The sequence below is a fragment of the Trichogramma pretiosum genome, unplaced genomic scaffold (genome assembly GCF_000599845.2).
Source record: "Trichogramma pretiosum strain Unisexual culture from Peru unplaced genomic scaffold, Tpre_2.0 scaffold44, whole genome shotgun sequence".
NCBI lineage: Eukaryota > Metazoa > Arthropoda > Insecta > Hymenoptera > Trichogrammatidae > Trichogramma > Trichogramma pretiosum.
The window spans coordinates 1,378,270-1,395,676 of NW_019641632.1; the positions used below are offsets into that span (position 1 = coordinate 1,378,270).

At 39.8% G+C, this 17,407-nt stretch overlaps 1 protein-coding gene across 1 annotated transcript in view; it reads left to right on the plus strand.

Moving 5' to 3' along the window:
- LOC106660056 (GTP-binding protein Di-Ras2) overlaps positions 1-16,192 on the plus strand; it is a 25,274-nt gene extending 9,082 nt beyond the window's left edge. The window contains exons 2-3 of the mRNA XM_014382882.2: positions 10,486-10,704; positions 14,141-16,192. Of these exons, the coding sequence (XP_014238368.1) occupies positions 10,486-10,704; positions 14,141-14,374 (453 nt within the window). The 3' untranslated portion in view covers positions 14,375-16,192. The remainder of the gene's footprint in view (positions 1-10,485; positions 10,705-14,140) is intronic.
- The last annotated feature ends 1,215 nt before the right edge of the window (positions 16,193-17,407 follow it).

Below are 17,407 nucleotides of genomic sequence, written 5' to 3' on the forward strand. Positions count from 1 at the left end.
ACAGCAATAAAGCCTCATAATTTTAAAAAAGCTTAAATGGCGGTATCACGACTAAAACTATTGCGAGTTGTGTGATGTGCACAGTGTGCACTGTATCTTAGGAAAAAGTATATTATCAATGATCAAGTTGAATTTTGACTCTCAAAAAGAGTCAAAGTTCCACTGCATGAATGGGTAATATCGATTAAAATGCAGGCAATATTATGGTATCACAAAGCTGCCAGTTAAACCCCCAATCGGTTAAAAACTCAATCGGTTAAAAACCCAAAAGTTTAAAGGATTTTGGAGAATCGTGATATTTTTCTGCAGTTTTCACTATTCAAAAGCATGTCGAGCGCAAATTATACTTTTTGAAAACTGTTGTCTGGAAGAAGTGCGAGGAGCGCAGTTCATACTTTTTAAACGTGTTTCAAGCGCAGATTACACTTTTTGAAAAAATGGTCACCGCAGAAAATGTGTAAGATGCGCAAGCTACCGGTTTTGGAAATGTGAAATGAGTGCTAAAACAAGCGTAGCCTATGCTTCATACATCTTTTCTGCTATATTGCGTTTTTACACTTTTTTTTCTGTGACGATTTTTCAAAAAGTGTAATTTGCCCTTGAAAAACTTTTGAATCGTGTAAATTGCACGAGTTTTCCACAGAAACTTTTACACTTTTGGGTTTTCATTGTAGATAAACTACAGCATGTAATCATTGCGATCCAGCTATTGAATTTTTTCTAATTTTTTATGATTCCACATTTGAAAATCAAAAAAAATGGCACAAGCTGAGTATATTCGGATACATACTATAGTTTATCTGTTGTCGAAAAATTTTGAAAGTGTCTGGTCACTTCGATTATTTATTCTTGCATGTTGACGAATAAAAAACCACGCGATCTTGAGCAATTTAGTTACTTGGGTTACTTAGGTTTGCATATTTAATTATTATAAAAGACAGGAGTTTGATCGATAGGGTTTCTTAGGTTTCTTACAGTTACTTAGGGTTACTTGGGATTGCATATTTAATTATTTGAAAATTGCTTGAGCTAGGTGGGGTTGACTGCTCATGGTTACATAATCAAAGATAAAAAAAATGCACTGACTGGGTCCTTAGGGGGGGCGATCGCCCCCATCGCCCCCCCTCTGGATCCGCCCCTGGTATGTATGCATACTTTTCATTTCGCTCGCCGAAATGTCCATCGCTATTTCGAATATATTTCATAGTATATGAAAATCCGTTGACTGCCGCAGTCGTGGCTTTGCCTGCGCCGCTCGTCCGCCGTATTAGCATATTATTTTTATATACCATTCATTCCGAAAATCTCATCTGCCTTCAGAAACGTATATAATACGCGGATCTGCATCTACGTATACGTATATACAACGTAGTGTACGTATAGAGCCAAGGCAATGGAATATTTACGCAGTAGTTTCGCGAGTAGCACAGCAGCAGCAGAGTTGACGATACAGAGTATTTGCATTGTAGCTTTAATATCATGAATATATACCTTCTGTGCAATTGCGATACGTATATTATATAAGCTCCTCGGCATGCCGCGTATACACTATGAATTTTAACCATCGACTCGACAAATCAAATGTAAAATTTACATATTACCCTTATTACTCGCGGGTGCCCCATGCCGCGGGTACGTGGCTTTATAATCATCGACTGCCGTTAGCCCCGCGTTGGTTATTAAAAAAGAAGAAAAAAAAAACAGGCTTGCGGACGTGTATTATATATATTATAAAGCCATCGCGCACGTACATACGCGAGGCTAAATACACTCGACATTATTGATGAATGTAATCGTGCCCGCGTTCGCACACGCGCGTACCGCCGGCCGCAATTATAATATCGTTAATGCATTTCGAATGACACTCGGCAAGAGAGGGACGCGCGTCCCGTATTTATACTTGTCTCTCTGCATTATGCGTGCTGTGTGCATCGTGTATGTATACTTTATTATAATGCATCGATGCACGAACGCGATTCTTGGGAGCTGTTGTGTGGCGCGCGACCGAATATGTCATCGCGGTATTTGGATGTGAGGATTTCGCGAGCTATAGGACAATTTTGACGCGCACCCGTGGGTTATTGTTTTCCTCATTATCGTTCACCCGAAGCGTCGCCGGCACGACGATATAATTTTCTCGATTTTCACGAGAACAGTACTATTGTTGTGCGTTTCCCTTATTTTATCCTTTTTTTTTTGTTCCATTATATTACCTGCAGTTTTTGGGACGAGTATATAGAGTATGCATAAATACGAGAACGAGTGTCGAGCAAAAACTGCGGTAAAATAAAAATTTTGCATTTCTCGTGCACGTATACACAACGTGACTTTGTTATGACCCGAGATACAGCTCGCGGCATTTCTCGAAAATTACAAAATAATTCACAACGATAGACCCAGCTATTTTTCTTTATTTATTTATTTTTTTTATTTATTCTCCTTTCCGTTATATACCTAGCTCTCGTGTGTATCGACTCGCGCGCGCGCTCGAACGCTTCCGATGGAAACGGCCGCGTAGCGCCGTCGAGATAGAGCCCGAGGAAAACTACACCAATTGGTTATCTTGCGGCGCGCTCTCGCTTACATAGATGCCTTTTTAAATAATTTCGTCGCTGGTAAATTGCTCTCCGCGCGCAACGTTTTACAAGCGCAAAATTGGTTGGCTCTCTCGCCACGCGCGCCCGATGCAGTCGGCTTAATATCGATTTTCGGTAGCAGGTATAGATATATACAAATGATACCGCATATAAAGCACACGTCGATGTGCGTAATCCGCAGTATATAGAGTCGGAGGCGAGAGGCTGGTGGTAGCAGCGGCAGCAGCAGTAGAGAAGCTTCTGACACGCAGTCAAACGAGCGAATTAAACGTTAATTTGCAGTAGGTTAGCGCGAAACGCGTTATATTATACAGAGCGAGCGAGAATCGTTTCCTATATAGAAAATCGATTAAATACCCGCGCGCCGCGTACGCAGCCACTGAAAACGTCTAATCATTTAAAATATGCGCGCCTATACTACTGTGTGTGTGTGTGTGTGTATGTGCACACACGCGAGATAGAGTGCGGTGGGGAGCTGTTATGTGCAGAGAGAGAGGCAGCCGTGGAGGGAGCGCGAACACGACTGTATGTGTGCGCGCGTGTACCTGTGCAGCGAGTGATTAATAACGAGGTGATTTCGGCCCCCGCGGGTGCCACGCCGCCGTCGCCGCTACCACCTCTGCCACCGCCGCCGCCAACTGCCAATGAATGCGGCACGAGTCGACGTTAATCTATTTAATCTTTATTACCTGGCCTCTCTCTCGCTCGCTCGCTTTAGCTCGCGCTCCTCTTTGTAGCAGCATGCATACTTACACACGTACGGCTGCTGGGGATAAAGAGAGAGAGAGAGAGAGAGAGAGAGACGGCGTCTGGCGGGTAGTATGTGCTGCTGCTTCTACGCCAGGTACCGCTCCAGATTCTAAAACTGTACCAAGTCATTGATTTTTTTCTCACTTGCAACTTACTTTTACTCTTTCCTCTCTCTCTCTCTCTCGCCTTTCTCGCTGTTGCAGCTGCTGCTGCTGCTGCTACTGCGTCTCCTCTGTGTGTGCGCGCGAGTGTTTTATACGAGTGATATGAAAGTTAAAGTACTCTAGAAACGTCACTCGCGCACGTTTCTCGCTTCTTTATTTTGTATAAATATACCGAGAGCAGATTTTTACCCTTCTTTTGCCTTTCTCTCCTTCTTTTTCTTCTTTTTTTTTTTGTTTTTTAATTCTCTTTCTTCAGAGTCTTAATTTATCCAGTTGCACGAGTAAAGAAAAAAAAGCTCGAACATTTCTCGCGCATAACGTCCAGAGAGCGCGCCAAGAGAGAGAGAAAGTCAAGCTCCGCAAAAGAAGGAAAAAAAGAAAGAAAGAAGTGCAGCTGCATTTTTGCGCCCGAATATACAAGTTTTGCAAGGCGCGCGCGGGCCCCGGTAAAAATGAACAACTCGTCGAATTGCTGCTGCTGCTCAAAGTATAAATGTAGTAGTGTATAAGGTACGATTTGGTACAGTATGGTACACATTTCTCACACAAAAAAAAAGAACGAAAGAAAAAGGCAAGAAGCTTGAGAGAAAAAAAAATTGTTACGACCAACGCCCAATGCGAGTGCAGAGCGAGCGAGAGTCTCGCGCCGCGTGCAGCTTGCGAGCTTGCAAGCTTGCAGTAGCAGCAGCAGCAGCAGAAGAGACGCGCATGGCTCGAGCGCGCGCGCGTCGTGTGAACTCCATACTGCGTATATACTACTGCTGCTGCTGTACAGCACGAGCTAAGAAAATCATGGGTAGATTCTGGCGCGCACACACGGAGCAGCAAGCGCGCAACGCATTCTCGGCACTTAACGCTCTTTTTTTCATAAGTATTATACCTATATAGACGTTCGTTTCCTTGCCTGCCTGCGTCGTCGTCGACGTCGTCAGTCGTAAAAAACTTTAAGCGCGAAAAAACTTTTCTCTTTTCGCGCGCTCTCGCCTGCTGCTGCTGCTGCTGTGTACACCTATATACACTCCACGACGAGTATACATACGGGTCTGCCCTCCCCCTTTTTCTTGTTGCACTTTTCATCGAGCTAGGCGTGTGCTTTGCTGCATGGCCGCGCGCCTCCTTCTTTATTATCATAATCTTAACGTATTTACGAGTTTGCATTTGCCGTGTAATAAGTCACACACGTGCACCTCTCGGTGTGATATACCTCTTGTACGGCAGCTGCATGAGCTATTAGTCGTACAGAGGACGGGCACTACTACTACCGTCGGTGCTCTAGAGCTTGCGAGAAAAAAAGGAATGACGAAAGTTTTTTTTTCATCTTTTAATATCATCATCGCAGTGAAGCGATCCACGCGCTATACTCTGCTCTCTTTCTATAATATACGGCATGCGATGTGTATTTTAATATTATGTCACGTACCGGAGTACACGCGACACTGCGTGCGCGCGTATATATAGCCAGGCTTATTATACACAATTTGACCTTCGGTATTATTTTAATATAACACGCCCGAGCTTTCGATAGTGATCGCCGCCGCGAAAAAGAGTATACATTATGCGCGCCTTTATCTCGACTGCGCGCGTTGCACGAGAGCTGCGTGATATAATTTGCATATTAGCTAATGCATTTTCATTCGCTTTTATATTTACACACACCCACGCACACAGACAGACAGACAGACTCGCATGTGTTGTGTATATAGTGTATGCACTCGTGCTTCCTGCCACGCGTACATATACGTACTCGCCTCCCTTCTCCTTTTTGTACCTCTCGCGTATCTCTTTTGCCCTCCCTTTTAAACGCCGCGTTGTATGTACGTCGTACCACTACTACTACTACTACGTATACATTTATATACGCAATCGCGCGTCGAGCAGCAGCAGCAGCTCGCGCTTCAATATGGAGCGAGGGATTCGCGCGCTGTACATCCAATTCCATACATCTGTGTGTAATGTATGTGCGATAGCAGTTTCTGCATTTGAATTGAGAAATTTTCATTCGGGGACGATCGGGCACGAGGTAGAGTAGGTAATCTCCTTCGATCTTTCGCCCCATTGTAGCGAGTACGCGCGCGCGTTTTAATGGACTCTTAAAGTCTCTCTCTCTCTCTCTCTCTCTCTACTCTCTACTCTCCCGGGGTAGTACTTTGTGTTACTCCTTCGCGTGGTAATGTTTCATATATTGTAATGGCACATGGCTACGAGCAGCAGCAGTAGCATTATTATATATGTATGTGTCGTATATACGTACGAGGAAAATTTACCTCTGCACTTTATAATAGGCGCTGAAACTTTGTAATAATAAGCAAATTCATATATATGGCACCGAAAATGGCTCAAAGTATAAAATTATTTATTTTTTTCTTTTTAATGTGTGCACAATTAAATACAATGCAATTTATCGCTCGAATTTTTCAACTTAAAATTGTTACACTTTTGTATGATATTTATCACAGTTGTTCTCACTGGCACACGAGTACCAAGCTTTTTTTCTCTTTACATTGCACAATTCAGCACGCACTTAAAATAATTCCTTCTCTCTTTCTCTCTCTCTCTCTCTCTCGTTTTTTTTGTATAACTATACAACAAAAAGAAATCTCATGTATATAAACGAAAGTTGAAGAATTGCAGGGTATAGAGAACAATGTGCAATTGTTCTACACATGTGCTATATAAGTGTGCGTGTATATATGTGTATGAGTGCTCGACATATGTGTGTGTGCCTACACGTGAGCTTCTGCCGCAGGGCAAACACATCGTCGAAGTCGTCGTCGTCGTAGTCGTCGTCGTTGCCTCTTTGATCACCGCCGGGGCAATTTTTCAACTTCTTTTCTCCTCCCTCTACTTTTTCAGCCCTGTTACTTACTCTCTTCTGTCTCTCTGCCCTTTCTCTCTCGCGTATATATACACAGACAATGAACGCCGAGCCACCCTCTCCAGTGGGCAAAAGACTAGTCTCGTATCTCATTTACCTACCCTACCCTACCCCCCGTTTGCATTAACTGCGTAGTGTGCAAAGTTCACCTATAAACTTTTATCCCTCTTCCGTCCTCTACCCTCTCTCTCTCACGCTCTCTATCTCTGCACTTTGTATTATACACACACACTCGCGGGATGAATAATCGCTCTCCCCCTTCCTATTTTTTTCCTCTCTCGCAAACTCTCTATACTCTTGTAAAGTATAATGAATAGAGTATATAAAACTTCGATATGGCTCGAGCTCCGGCGTCGCAATTTATCGCGATCTCGCCAACTGCTTATAAAGATATTCGGGTTATTTATAGACCGTTGCTCGCAATATTATTCCTGTTATTATATGCAACGAGGACCAAAGACAGCATCAGCAGCAGCAGTAGCGCAAACAAGAAATGTTTATGCAGCGAGTAATTGATATCGTAAGCTCGCCCGTTGATTTATAACGTATTAATTGCATAATATTGATTACGAACGGGATGAACTTTTTCCTTCTGTTTTCCTTCTATCTTTTATTTTTCTTGTTTTTTTTTTCTATTGCTCCCGCGTATATGTGCTTTAATGAACGGTATATAGGGTATGTACGCGCCGCGGCGACAATGAGGCTGTCGCTGCTTCTGCTGCAAGCACACCCGGTGGTGGTGTGTATAAACGCTTTCTCGAGCTTGGGACGTTATTATTACAGCGCGACAGTTTGTGTTCCGACATCGCGCGAGCCATCCCTCGATGTGTGTATATAGAGAAGCCGGATCGATAATGTGTTTTGTTCTATGAAAAAAATTGATGCGTATAAAAGAGAAAGAGCCTTATCGATAGATGATTTATTATCGAAGTTGAGAGATACATCGGACTATGGTGGCTGTCGTTGTATAAAATGAATTGTCAAATGGTACGAAACTTTATTTATTTATACATTTTCTTCTTTTGTCTTGTTGTGGTGAAAAAATAAATTGGTACGGCGATACACGTTCCGTGTGTGGCTTTAAAATCACGTACGCGAAAAGAACTCGCGAGCAAAGAACAAGAGATAAATAATACGTTCAAAGATTCGTTCATAGAATAATATTTTCTCGGAAATAATATATTTATTTATTTTTTGCTCAAAACCGATACGAATGTGTCCAGAAACACGGGGGACTTTTGCCATATTCTTCTTTTTTTTATCATGCAAACTGCAATTATATTACATAAAAATGAAAGAACGCGAAGAGAAAGAGCTTACTGCTGATCTCTCGAGTCGAAAGTTTAGTTTTCATATTAAAAAGAAAATTGAATTGGTTTTTTTCTCTTTCTTTCTTTCTTTTTTTTTCGTTTATTTCGTCCAGCGCAAGCTTGTAAAGTTCTGATTGCGATACCCTCCTCCCTCGCCCCCCGTTATTGCTCCGCAGGGCCAAGAGCTACAATTTATTTTTTCGCCGTAATAACTGCGCGCGCTCGCGGTGATGTCGCCGTATAACCGAGCGTTTTATTTTTCAATTTTTGATTTTTTTAATATTAAATATATGTCTCCCGCTATCGAGTGAGCGCAGCTTACATATATAGTAGTAGCAGTATGTAACGCACGGAGCTTGGATATCGTATACCTATATAGACGCGACGCGATATCACTGACGCATTCTTGAAAAGCCCTGTGCACACCGCTCGCTGGCAACCGTATTAAAGCCTGCCGATATCGGAAATAGACAGGCTATTGATAAGTTCGGACTAAAATGCAGCGGCGGCAAAATGCATAGAGAAGCCGCGCGCGCGTTGATACGTTCTCCCCTCCGGCGTTGCTGCCTGACGCGTTTGCTTACTTAGGTCAAAATTAACTGTGCAGCTGTTCGTTATAATCAAAAGTGTTATCGATTAAACTTATTGATGGATATCGCGCGCCGAGCGAGGACGGGAAAATTAGAATGAAAAGACATTTTTGCTTTCATATTTTTTTTTTCATTCGACGCGTTTCAAAAAGTTTGTTACTGACGAAATGAAATTCAATCGTGTTTTTGTTTTCTTTGTTTGGTCGAGAGGTGAGATTAATTGGGAAGAATTTTTTTACGATTCAATCAATAGCTGGGACTTTTAGCAAAAAAATATATCAGCATCACTCCAAGATGCTCGGACTATTTTTTTACATGTACTGTAAATTCACTTTGAGATACGCGCTTCTGGAAATGTGCACAACATTTTCTCACAAAGAGACACGGTCAACTAACTACAACCTGTCTACACGTTGTAGCTACACTTGTCCATTTAACAAGCAGTTAAATGGACAGTTTACTATGATATGTTATGTACAATTATTTCGACTTTGCCACTTGCAGATTAACAGATTCAGATCCGCGCCATCTAGCGATGGAGGCTTAAAGTGGTTTTATATCGTGATCATAGTAGTTTGAAAACTGGTCTAAATTTTTTTAAACAATTAAAAGGTCCTTTTCAGATCACTAAAAATGAGTTATTAATGTTGAGCATTCAAACTAGGGCACAATAAATTGAATATTAAATTCTACAATTCAAAGTAGTAGAAACAAATCTGCGACGCTCCTTGCAAGGGCTCCAGTTGCATACATTTGAGTATTTATAAATTCTCAATGGAACGTTAAAGAATATCGCGATAGAAGTAGTTACGCAGGATTTTTTCTGGTGAAATCTTTTCTACATTTCCATATTTGACTCTCCGAAGTATAGCATCCTATTAATAGGTTAAATTACCTTTTATATTTCCTTTCCGCTGTGCGTTCGGGCACGAAAAGTCCATTCCTAATTCATGAATTCCTTTCATCAGTTTCTAGCGGATTTCATCGTTTATTTAAAACCCATATCCTTTTTTCCATTCTCAGATAAAAGAAGTCCGCCTCGTCCTTTGTCTTTTGCTCTCGCATTATCTAATGTTCACTGGACTGCGCTATATACGTATATAAGCATTTTTTTGTGTCGCGCGCATCATCCATTATCGACGTAACTCGGACTACTCTTCATCAACTATCTCGCGGGCTCAACAAAAAAAGTCACGATGCGGCGGTAACATTATCATCGTGACTCACAATCCTAACGCACAAAACGATTTTCTTTGTGTCGTCTCCTTGCCGCACTTCATTATTCTCTTTGTGTATCTTTGAGACATCTTGCTCGTAATCATGACGCTAGCGTTGATTATTTATAACGGCGACGATGACGACTACGACGACGACGACGAGTACCTGCTGCGATTCTCATGTGTAGTACAACATAATGATGACCGAGGACAATTGGGAAACTTTTGGGACCCGTTGCTGTGCTCGCGATAAGACTAGTGCAATGTAAACACACACACACCCACGATTTGCAAGTTCACGAACACAAATACACAGGCAGACTACGTACAATAACGCATTATACAAACGAGACCGACCCCCCTCGAAGGCTTTATACACGCGTACTTTATACATATACGTACCAGAGACATTCGCGTGTTGCGCGCCGGGGACGCGTGTCGTACTATATCTGTATATATCGCGGGGTTGGCACGTATATATATATATCACCTCATTTTAATCGAGTTTACGGAAGTAGTTGCCAAGAACGCGTTAAATTAATTTTGATTGGGCTGCACTTGTGTGCGGCGAAGTATAGTATACGTATACCTGCACGTGTGTAATGTACGTATTGTGCCATATACGTATTCCTATACATAAATCGAAGCTGTATATTGCGAGCGTGACATTGTGTAACACGTTGTGTAATGCATTTAACGCCGCGCGCGACTCGAATCGACTTGTGCATAACGCGCGAGTACGAATTGTATTATTGACATTGATTTTTTCCACTTTTTTTTGTTACGTTCGTTTGTTTTCCCCGCATTGTTCTCGCTTTGATTGTGATTATTTTCTTTCCTTTTTTTGTATTCCTCGATCAAATTGGATTGGAACTCTTCGCGCGATAATTGTTGCTGTAACGCATCATCATCATCATTCCGCGCGCCACAATTACCCCGCTGTAGCGAAATGTTGAAAACAAATTATCCGGGACAATTACAGGTAATAAGCTGCAACAAAAACATATGCACCCTTCAAATTACGGACACAACGGGGTCCCATCAGTTCCCCGCGATGCAGCGCTTATCCATTAGCAAGGGCCACGCGTTCATACTGGTGTACTCGGTGTCGTCGAGGCAGAGCTTCGAGGAGCTACGGCCAATTTGGGCCGTCATACGAGATATCAAGGGACAGGACATATCGCAGATACCGATCATGCTGGTAAGGACTTGAGCTATGTATAATATAATCCGCACTCTCATTCACTCTCTCTCTCTCTATTGTATAACACAGTTTTCGGCATGCAATTATAAACTTTCAAAATTAATTCAATACCGTTAACATTCTATCCTTGATAATTTTGTACCTTAATTAATTCTCTTATAATTAGTCTGAGTAACTTTAAAAGTTTGCTACGCAAAATAAGAATCTTACACTGCGCGCTGTAACTAATTGATCGATGATATACATGGTATCATTTTTTTGAAACGATCCGTTTTATCATTTTTCCAATATATATTGGTAATTAATTTGTATAATACGTCAAAAGATAAAAAGTGAACTCGTTTTGCCTGCCCCGATACGGAGCAATGACGCACTGCTATTTGAGAGCAGTGTCCCATTATATATCTGCTACCGGGGATTCGCGAAAAATGTTCTGACCTCAGGCGATGTTCAGCCCACATATCTAGCGAGTGTGGTTTTGTGCTCGTTCGCACACGCGAATGAATAGATATTTCAAAGGCAGAAGAATACTTCAACCAGAATTCATTCGCTCCGATCATGAGAGGATTTTCCAATCAATTAATTTTTAATCTAATGAATTGCGGTTAAATAAAATATATTGTCGAAAAACGAAGGTACATGTGGACATTGAGATAGATTGCGTTGAGGAAGTAGAATGATGAATACTAGGATAAGAAAATATTTACGAAGATTCAACTTTTTATAAAAAAAAAAAAAAATTGAAAATTATACACGTAAATAAAGTATCATGATGTATTCGGGCGTCACCCACCTGAAGTATACTTCTGTGCATTTACGTATCAGCTCTTTTTATGCGACATCGATAAGAGATTTAGGCTTATCAACTTGCATGAAGTCTATATTTAAAAAAAATGGCAGGCTCAGTAGCAGCAGAAATGTGTTAAAAACTTTTTTCACAGCAATAAATTTCAAATTATGACCCATTAGTATTGATTTTCAACTTTTTTATGTTCCTGCAAATTTACGATCGTATAATAATTTGGATTTTAAACACGTTTTTTATGATAAAATACGCTTAATGCAAGTTGATACTTCTAAAGCCCATGGGGGAAACATATGCGCGGGATACGAAAAGCTGCTCAAAGCTAATACCCTAAATACATAGAAAGCCACCTGAGACTAGTAATACTTTTTTTTTCAAAGTCCATAAAAAGTATAGATATTTTAACACTGAATGGTATGTTGTTTCGGCTTTTTTTCGTAACTCGAATAAAACATCAAAAAAATGAAAATACGCGACCTATTTATCGCTGCGTTTTGTTTATTATGTACTATGTATGAAACACACCTCGATAAGAAAATAAAAACACTGCGATATAAAACTTAAATGATGAAAAACATAGATACAAGAGAGTACTTATTGTATGTGTTTGAATCAAGTTTACGAGTGAGGTACATGCAATCATGTTTTTATTTTCTTTTATGAACTGCGCTTCGTGGTTTTATAGTCATAATAAAATGAAACACTCAAGAATAATAGAAAAAGTTTTAAAATAATACATGATAATACAGATAGTCATATTTTTTAGAGGTCCTTTGTTTGAAAAAAAATCTTGCCGTTAAATTTACATATTTCAGCTTCATTAAAGATACTTATCTGCTCTGTAAATACGAAAAAAAGTGTTCTTCTGTGATTTAATAAAATGTAATTCGCATAGTACATAAAGCCAATTTTAAAGTTAGCTAAAACCAATTAGTGCGGGGAAAAAGTATTATCGCGATTTTAACATCGACCGTTAAGATTCTACGAATAACATTGACTATTGAGTTTAAACTAAGCGCCATGAGTATGAAAATAAATACACTTACATTTCTGTATAATCCCTTCTCTTTCTATCTCTTTCTATTTTCTGGGAAGCACCGGTGTAAAGGGATTCACATTAAGCTCGTTTAGCCTCTATCATTCTCTTTGCTGTCTTTCACGGGCCAATAAAGTGAGCTAAACGGTAATAAGTTCCTACGCTTTAAGCAGTCCTAAACTTGCATAGCCTCTACTATATCTCTTTCTCTCTCTCTCTCTTTCTCTTTCTCTCCTCTTAGGCACAAACGTTAGTTACATACATGGCTGCTACATACAGAATCTGAAAATTGGCACACAAGCCTGCATTAGGTATATGCCTGTATAGGCGCTATCCTCTCGTTAAAGTGCGAACGCTTCGTTGCTTTTAAGTAGCTAGATATATATATTTCGTTGGAAGATGCTCTTGAAAAAAAAAATTAAAATAGCAAAATATTTCAGTATAAGAGCCTCGCTACAGCTGTGTTTCACCCTTTTACGCATCGTGAAACACGGCTACCTTTTTTCCCACTAGGGTATAGAAAATGTTGTGTAATAATGATTGTTTATTAAAAGTATGAGCTATGCGGTATCTGAAAGTCTTAGTCTTTTTGAAAAACAGATGATTTTTCCTCTCAATTTTAAATTTTAAATTTATTTTGAAAAGAAAAGTTAATTTACTTAAATCTTGGCATAATTTATGCGAGATTATTCCTGAGGCCAGTCTTGGAAATTTTTATCTTTTACCATTTTTTTTTTCGTAGAGAGTGCTTTTTAGACCTGTAAATATAGAATGTGTAAGCTCAGGTAGTGAAAACCTAATAAAATGTTTCATTAAAACGTTAAGTAAATATACTTTTATAATTTCAAGAAAACTTTTGCTCAGCGTTTATTAAAAATGTTAACGTAAATTGAAATTTTTGAGCTTGCGTTACATTTTTTCGCTGCAAAACTATTATTGAATTATGCCAAACTTAGATACCGTAATTTATACGTCATTTTTATTGATAACTCATTCGGTTTCAATCGAGCGACGAAGACAATTTTCAACGAGTTTTAATTTCATATTTAATCACTATCCGTCAGGAGTTTCACGCTCAAAATAATTCAATTCTTAAGAAACGTCACGCTCAATTCATAGAGAATTTTATTCTAACGAAACAGGGAAGAGAGGAACGTATAACTCATTTAATTTAAAGCCTCATAATTTGCCCAAGAAAATTCCCTCACTCCGGGGGTATAACGGATAACGTGACACTCTGAAATCGAAATGAGATATAATGGTGTCTACTAAAGTGGAGCTTTTCTATACTTAAGAAGACGTGAAAATGAAACATTGAGGTTTATAGAATTATAAAGCTCCATTTTAAGCTTCAAGTCTGTAGATAATAAAGAAAAAAAATTAGCTCTAGCGTTGTAAAAAACTTGATTAATTTTTTTTTTTAATATTTTTCATAACGCAATAAAACTGTAATAAAACCTATAGATGTTAATTGTAACATGAAAAAAATTATACTAAAAACTTTCATTAATTTATGTTGAAAAATACAAATACTAATTGCGTGCTTTTGTCTGCCACGGCGGCGGGGGTGACCGCGCGTCACACCACTCTAGGTTGGCAACAAATGCGACGAGAGCCCGTCGAGGCGCGAGGTGACGCAGAGCGAGGGCCAGGCCGAGGCCGACAGCTGGGGCTGCGGCTTCCTCGAGACGTCGGCCAAGACGAATCACAACGTCAACGCGCTGTTCCGCGACCTGCTCACCCTGGAGAAGAATCGCTCGGTCTCGCTGCAGCCCGTGCAGAGCAATAACGCCATCAGCCTTAAGGAGAAGTGCGCCCTCATGTGAACTGCTGGTTCTTTTGTCGTTCGTCGGTGTTTCATTTTTTTTTATTTCGGAGCGACGGGAAAGAGATAAAAAAAAAAAGAAGAAGAAGAAGAAGAGGAGATATCCGCCGTCTATCTCAATCCTGATCTATCTCTGTCTGTCTTCTCTACCGTTGTACATACAATGCACATCTTAATAAACGCACACGCGCGCACACATTTTATGGTATATACGTAAAATAAGCAGTGAGAAATGGAGGATTTATCGTGAGCTGTACAAGTGTGCGAGTGTGTGCAGTGCCAGAGTGCATAACTGTGTACTCAAGAGTCTGTTGAGCGCCTCATCGATCTTTCGTCGCGCAGTAGCCACTTCAACTCGACACCGCTTCTCTCTTCTACTGCTATCGTCGTCGTCGTCGTCGTCGTCTTCATCCTCATCTCTTGAGCTGCACACACACACGACACGATACGCCGCTGTGTGCGCTGCAGTTCACTTTCGGCAGTCTCTCCATTTGCGTCGCCGCGGGGATCGACTTGTGTAAATGCGACTGATCTCGCAACGGCCCAAGAATTGAGAATAATTCAGCGATCGACTTTGTCATTATTTTGTTATTCTTCAGTTACGTAACGGTCGTTTTGTATTATTACAAAGTTAGGCGCGATATCGCTTACAATCAGCCGGAATTGTAATATTGGGCTGTACTACGCCGCGTGGCGTCGCGACCCAGTTATAAGTTGCGTCTTTGGAAAATCTATTAAAATCAATTAAAATCAATTTTGCTTTCTCTCTCGCTCCCTCTCGCTTATATACGTCAAAATGCACATTTCTTTTCTCTCCCGTCGCGCAAATTCATTTAACGTTAATTTGAAGTCATAGCGCCGTTACCGCAGTGTACTAACGAGCTGGCGGCAGCAGCAGCAGTTGTCGGAGAGAGAGAGAGCTATATATACTTGGTAATCTAAACGCTAATTGCAAAGCCTCGGGGCCGCTTTGCCTCGCAAAAATTATATTATTCATAAAATTATTCGACTCTCTGAGTGAATCAAGCGGCTGGATAAGAGAGAAGGAAAATTGTATGCACGATTCGTTAGATTTATTACGAGTGCACGGCGGCGTATTGTTGAAAGGTATATTATGCTACGTACTAACTAACAACCGAGCGAAACACATACACGGCCGATTCTGCGTCAAATTAAATGGCCCAAAAAATGTGCTTTTTAAGCTCGACGTGAACATGTTGTCTGCCGTGTCAGGAATAATCCGGAATTTTTCTGCTCTTTCAATATCTCTTTTTCGAACGCCTGAAAAATACTAATTTCCTTTCGTTTTTTCACTAATTTAAAAAAAAATTCGTAGCACAGCTTTGAGTAATATTAAAAAAGTTTTTTTTCTGCTGGAATGTGTCCAAATTTTCAGTCCAAAAAAATAAAATGGTTCAAGTGGTCTTTGAGCTCTTTGAGTACTCGTATGCAAAGAAACAGACGTTTTCTACTTTTACATGCTATTTTAGCCTTTCTGACTAAGTATATGTTTGGATTTTTACTATCGGTCTATTATAAAAGGGTTGAGTTAAAAGTTCATTTTCGGCGATGTGTGGAGGCTTCTGAACCTTTTACCGTTGAAAATTCGAATCGAACCGGATTAGATTCGAAATTTTATGAAAATCTGAACAAGTCTTAAGAAAATATGTATTTAAAACTGTGTTCAAATCTTAAAATTACAACATTTTTTGCAAGTCGGAAGAGCTTCAATTTAATGCGGCTTTAATATAAACTGATCCATTAAAATTAATGAAAACGATTCTGAATTTTAATTGAAAATTTTAGTTGAAATCTTTGTTGAAAATTAAAGTATCAGTACTGATTTATTTTTTAAATAAAATGCATAAAAATATATGAACATGTAACCATTACATGAATTAATTTAAAAAAAAAGGAGCAAAAAAAGTTAAATTCTATATTTAAATTTAATAAGTTTGATTGAAAACTAATAATGTTTTAATACTGATTTATAGTTTTTGGAATTATTCAAAAAATGCATGGAAATTCAATGATAATTAATGTCAGTCTTTACCACTAGATGGCGAATATCGTCATCTGCACATCTGCAAGTGGCAAAGTAAAAACAAGTATATAAGTCAAACCGAATTGTGACCAAGTTGCCAAAGGATGTGTTGAGTTGTTATTCCATGAAGAAAAAACGTCCATCATTTAACGTTAATTTTAATGTGAATATTCTCTACTTTGTGGTTGACCTAGATTTTATTAAAATTTCCTATTCAGGACTCTGAAAAGGGATTGAGTAAGAGTCGAAAGATTCTGAAAAAATTCGACACATTTTTCAAATGACAGACAACGTATTCGTCATAATCAATCAGCAAAAAAAAAGAAGCTTTTCGAGGCACACTCGACAGGGAATCGGTCGTATACACGTTTTCGTATTCAAGCGAAAGGATATCGGATATTTGAGAGCTTGCGGTGCAATCAAATATTATATACATGTATATAATAATCTCTCTTCCGTTGAGAGACTCGACTCGCTCCGAGTGCACATATAATGTACAGCCACTACGGCGCTTGAGAACTTGCCAAAAGGTGTCACTATCAAAGTGCGCGGCGCGCGGAGATTCTTCCATCCCTGTAATACACGCTCGCTCATGCACATACCGTCTTTGATTAAATTATATGCACCGGGAAACTGCTGCGACTGTTTTTGCGCTCTGCAGAGATGGTTGCATATTTGCGACGTATATTTTCTTTCCCTCTCTCCCTCTCTCTCTCTCCTTCTCTCTCGATTTTTAATTAGCGCGTCCCCAATTTTCGGTATATATTATCGATAATACTTGACGAAATGATTTCGACGAGCACTGCGGGTGACAACATGTCCTCACGATATGGACAGATGAAACTTTTTATTTTGTTTTTTTTTAATTAAGCACCAAAGACGATACATTTTGTGACGAGCAGAAAAAAATTCATCGATTCGCTTTCGCTTCTTCGCAGCGAGCATATAGACAGAAATTAAAACAATGGCAGAAAATGTCCAAGCGAAGGA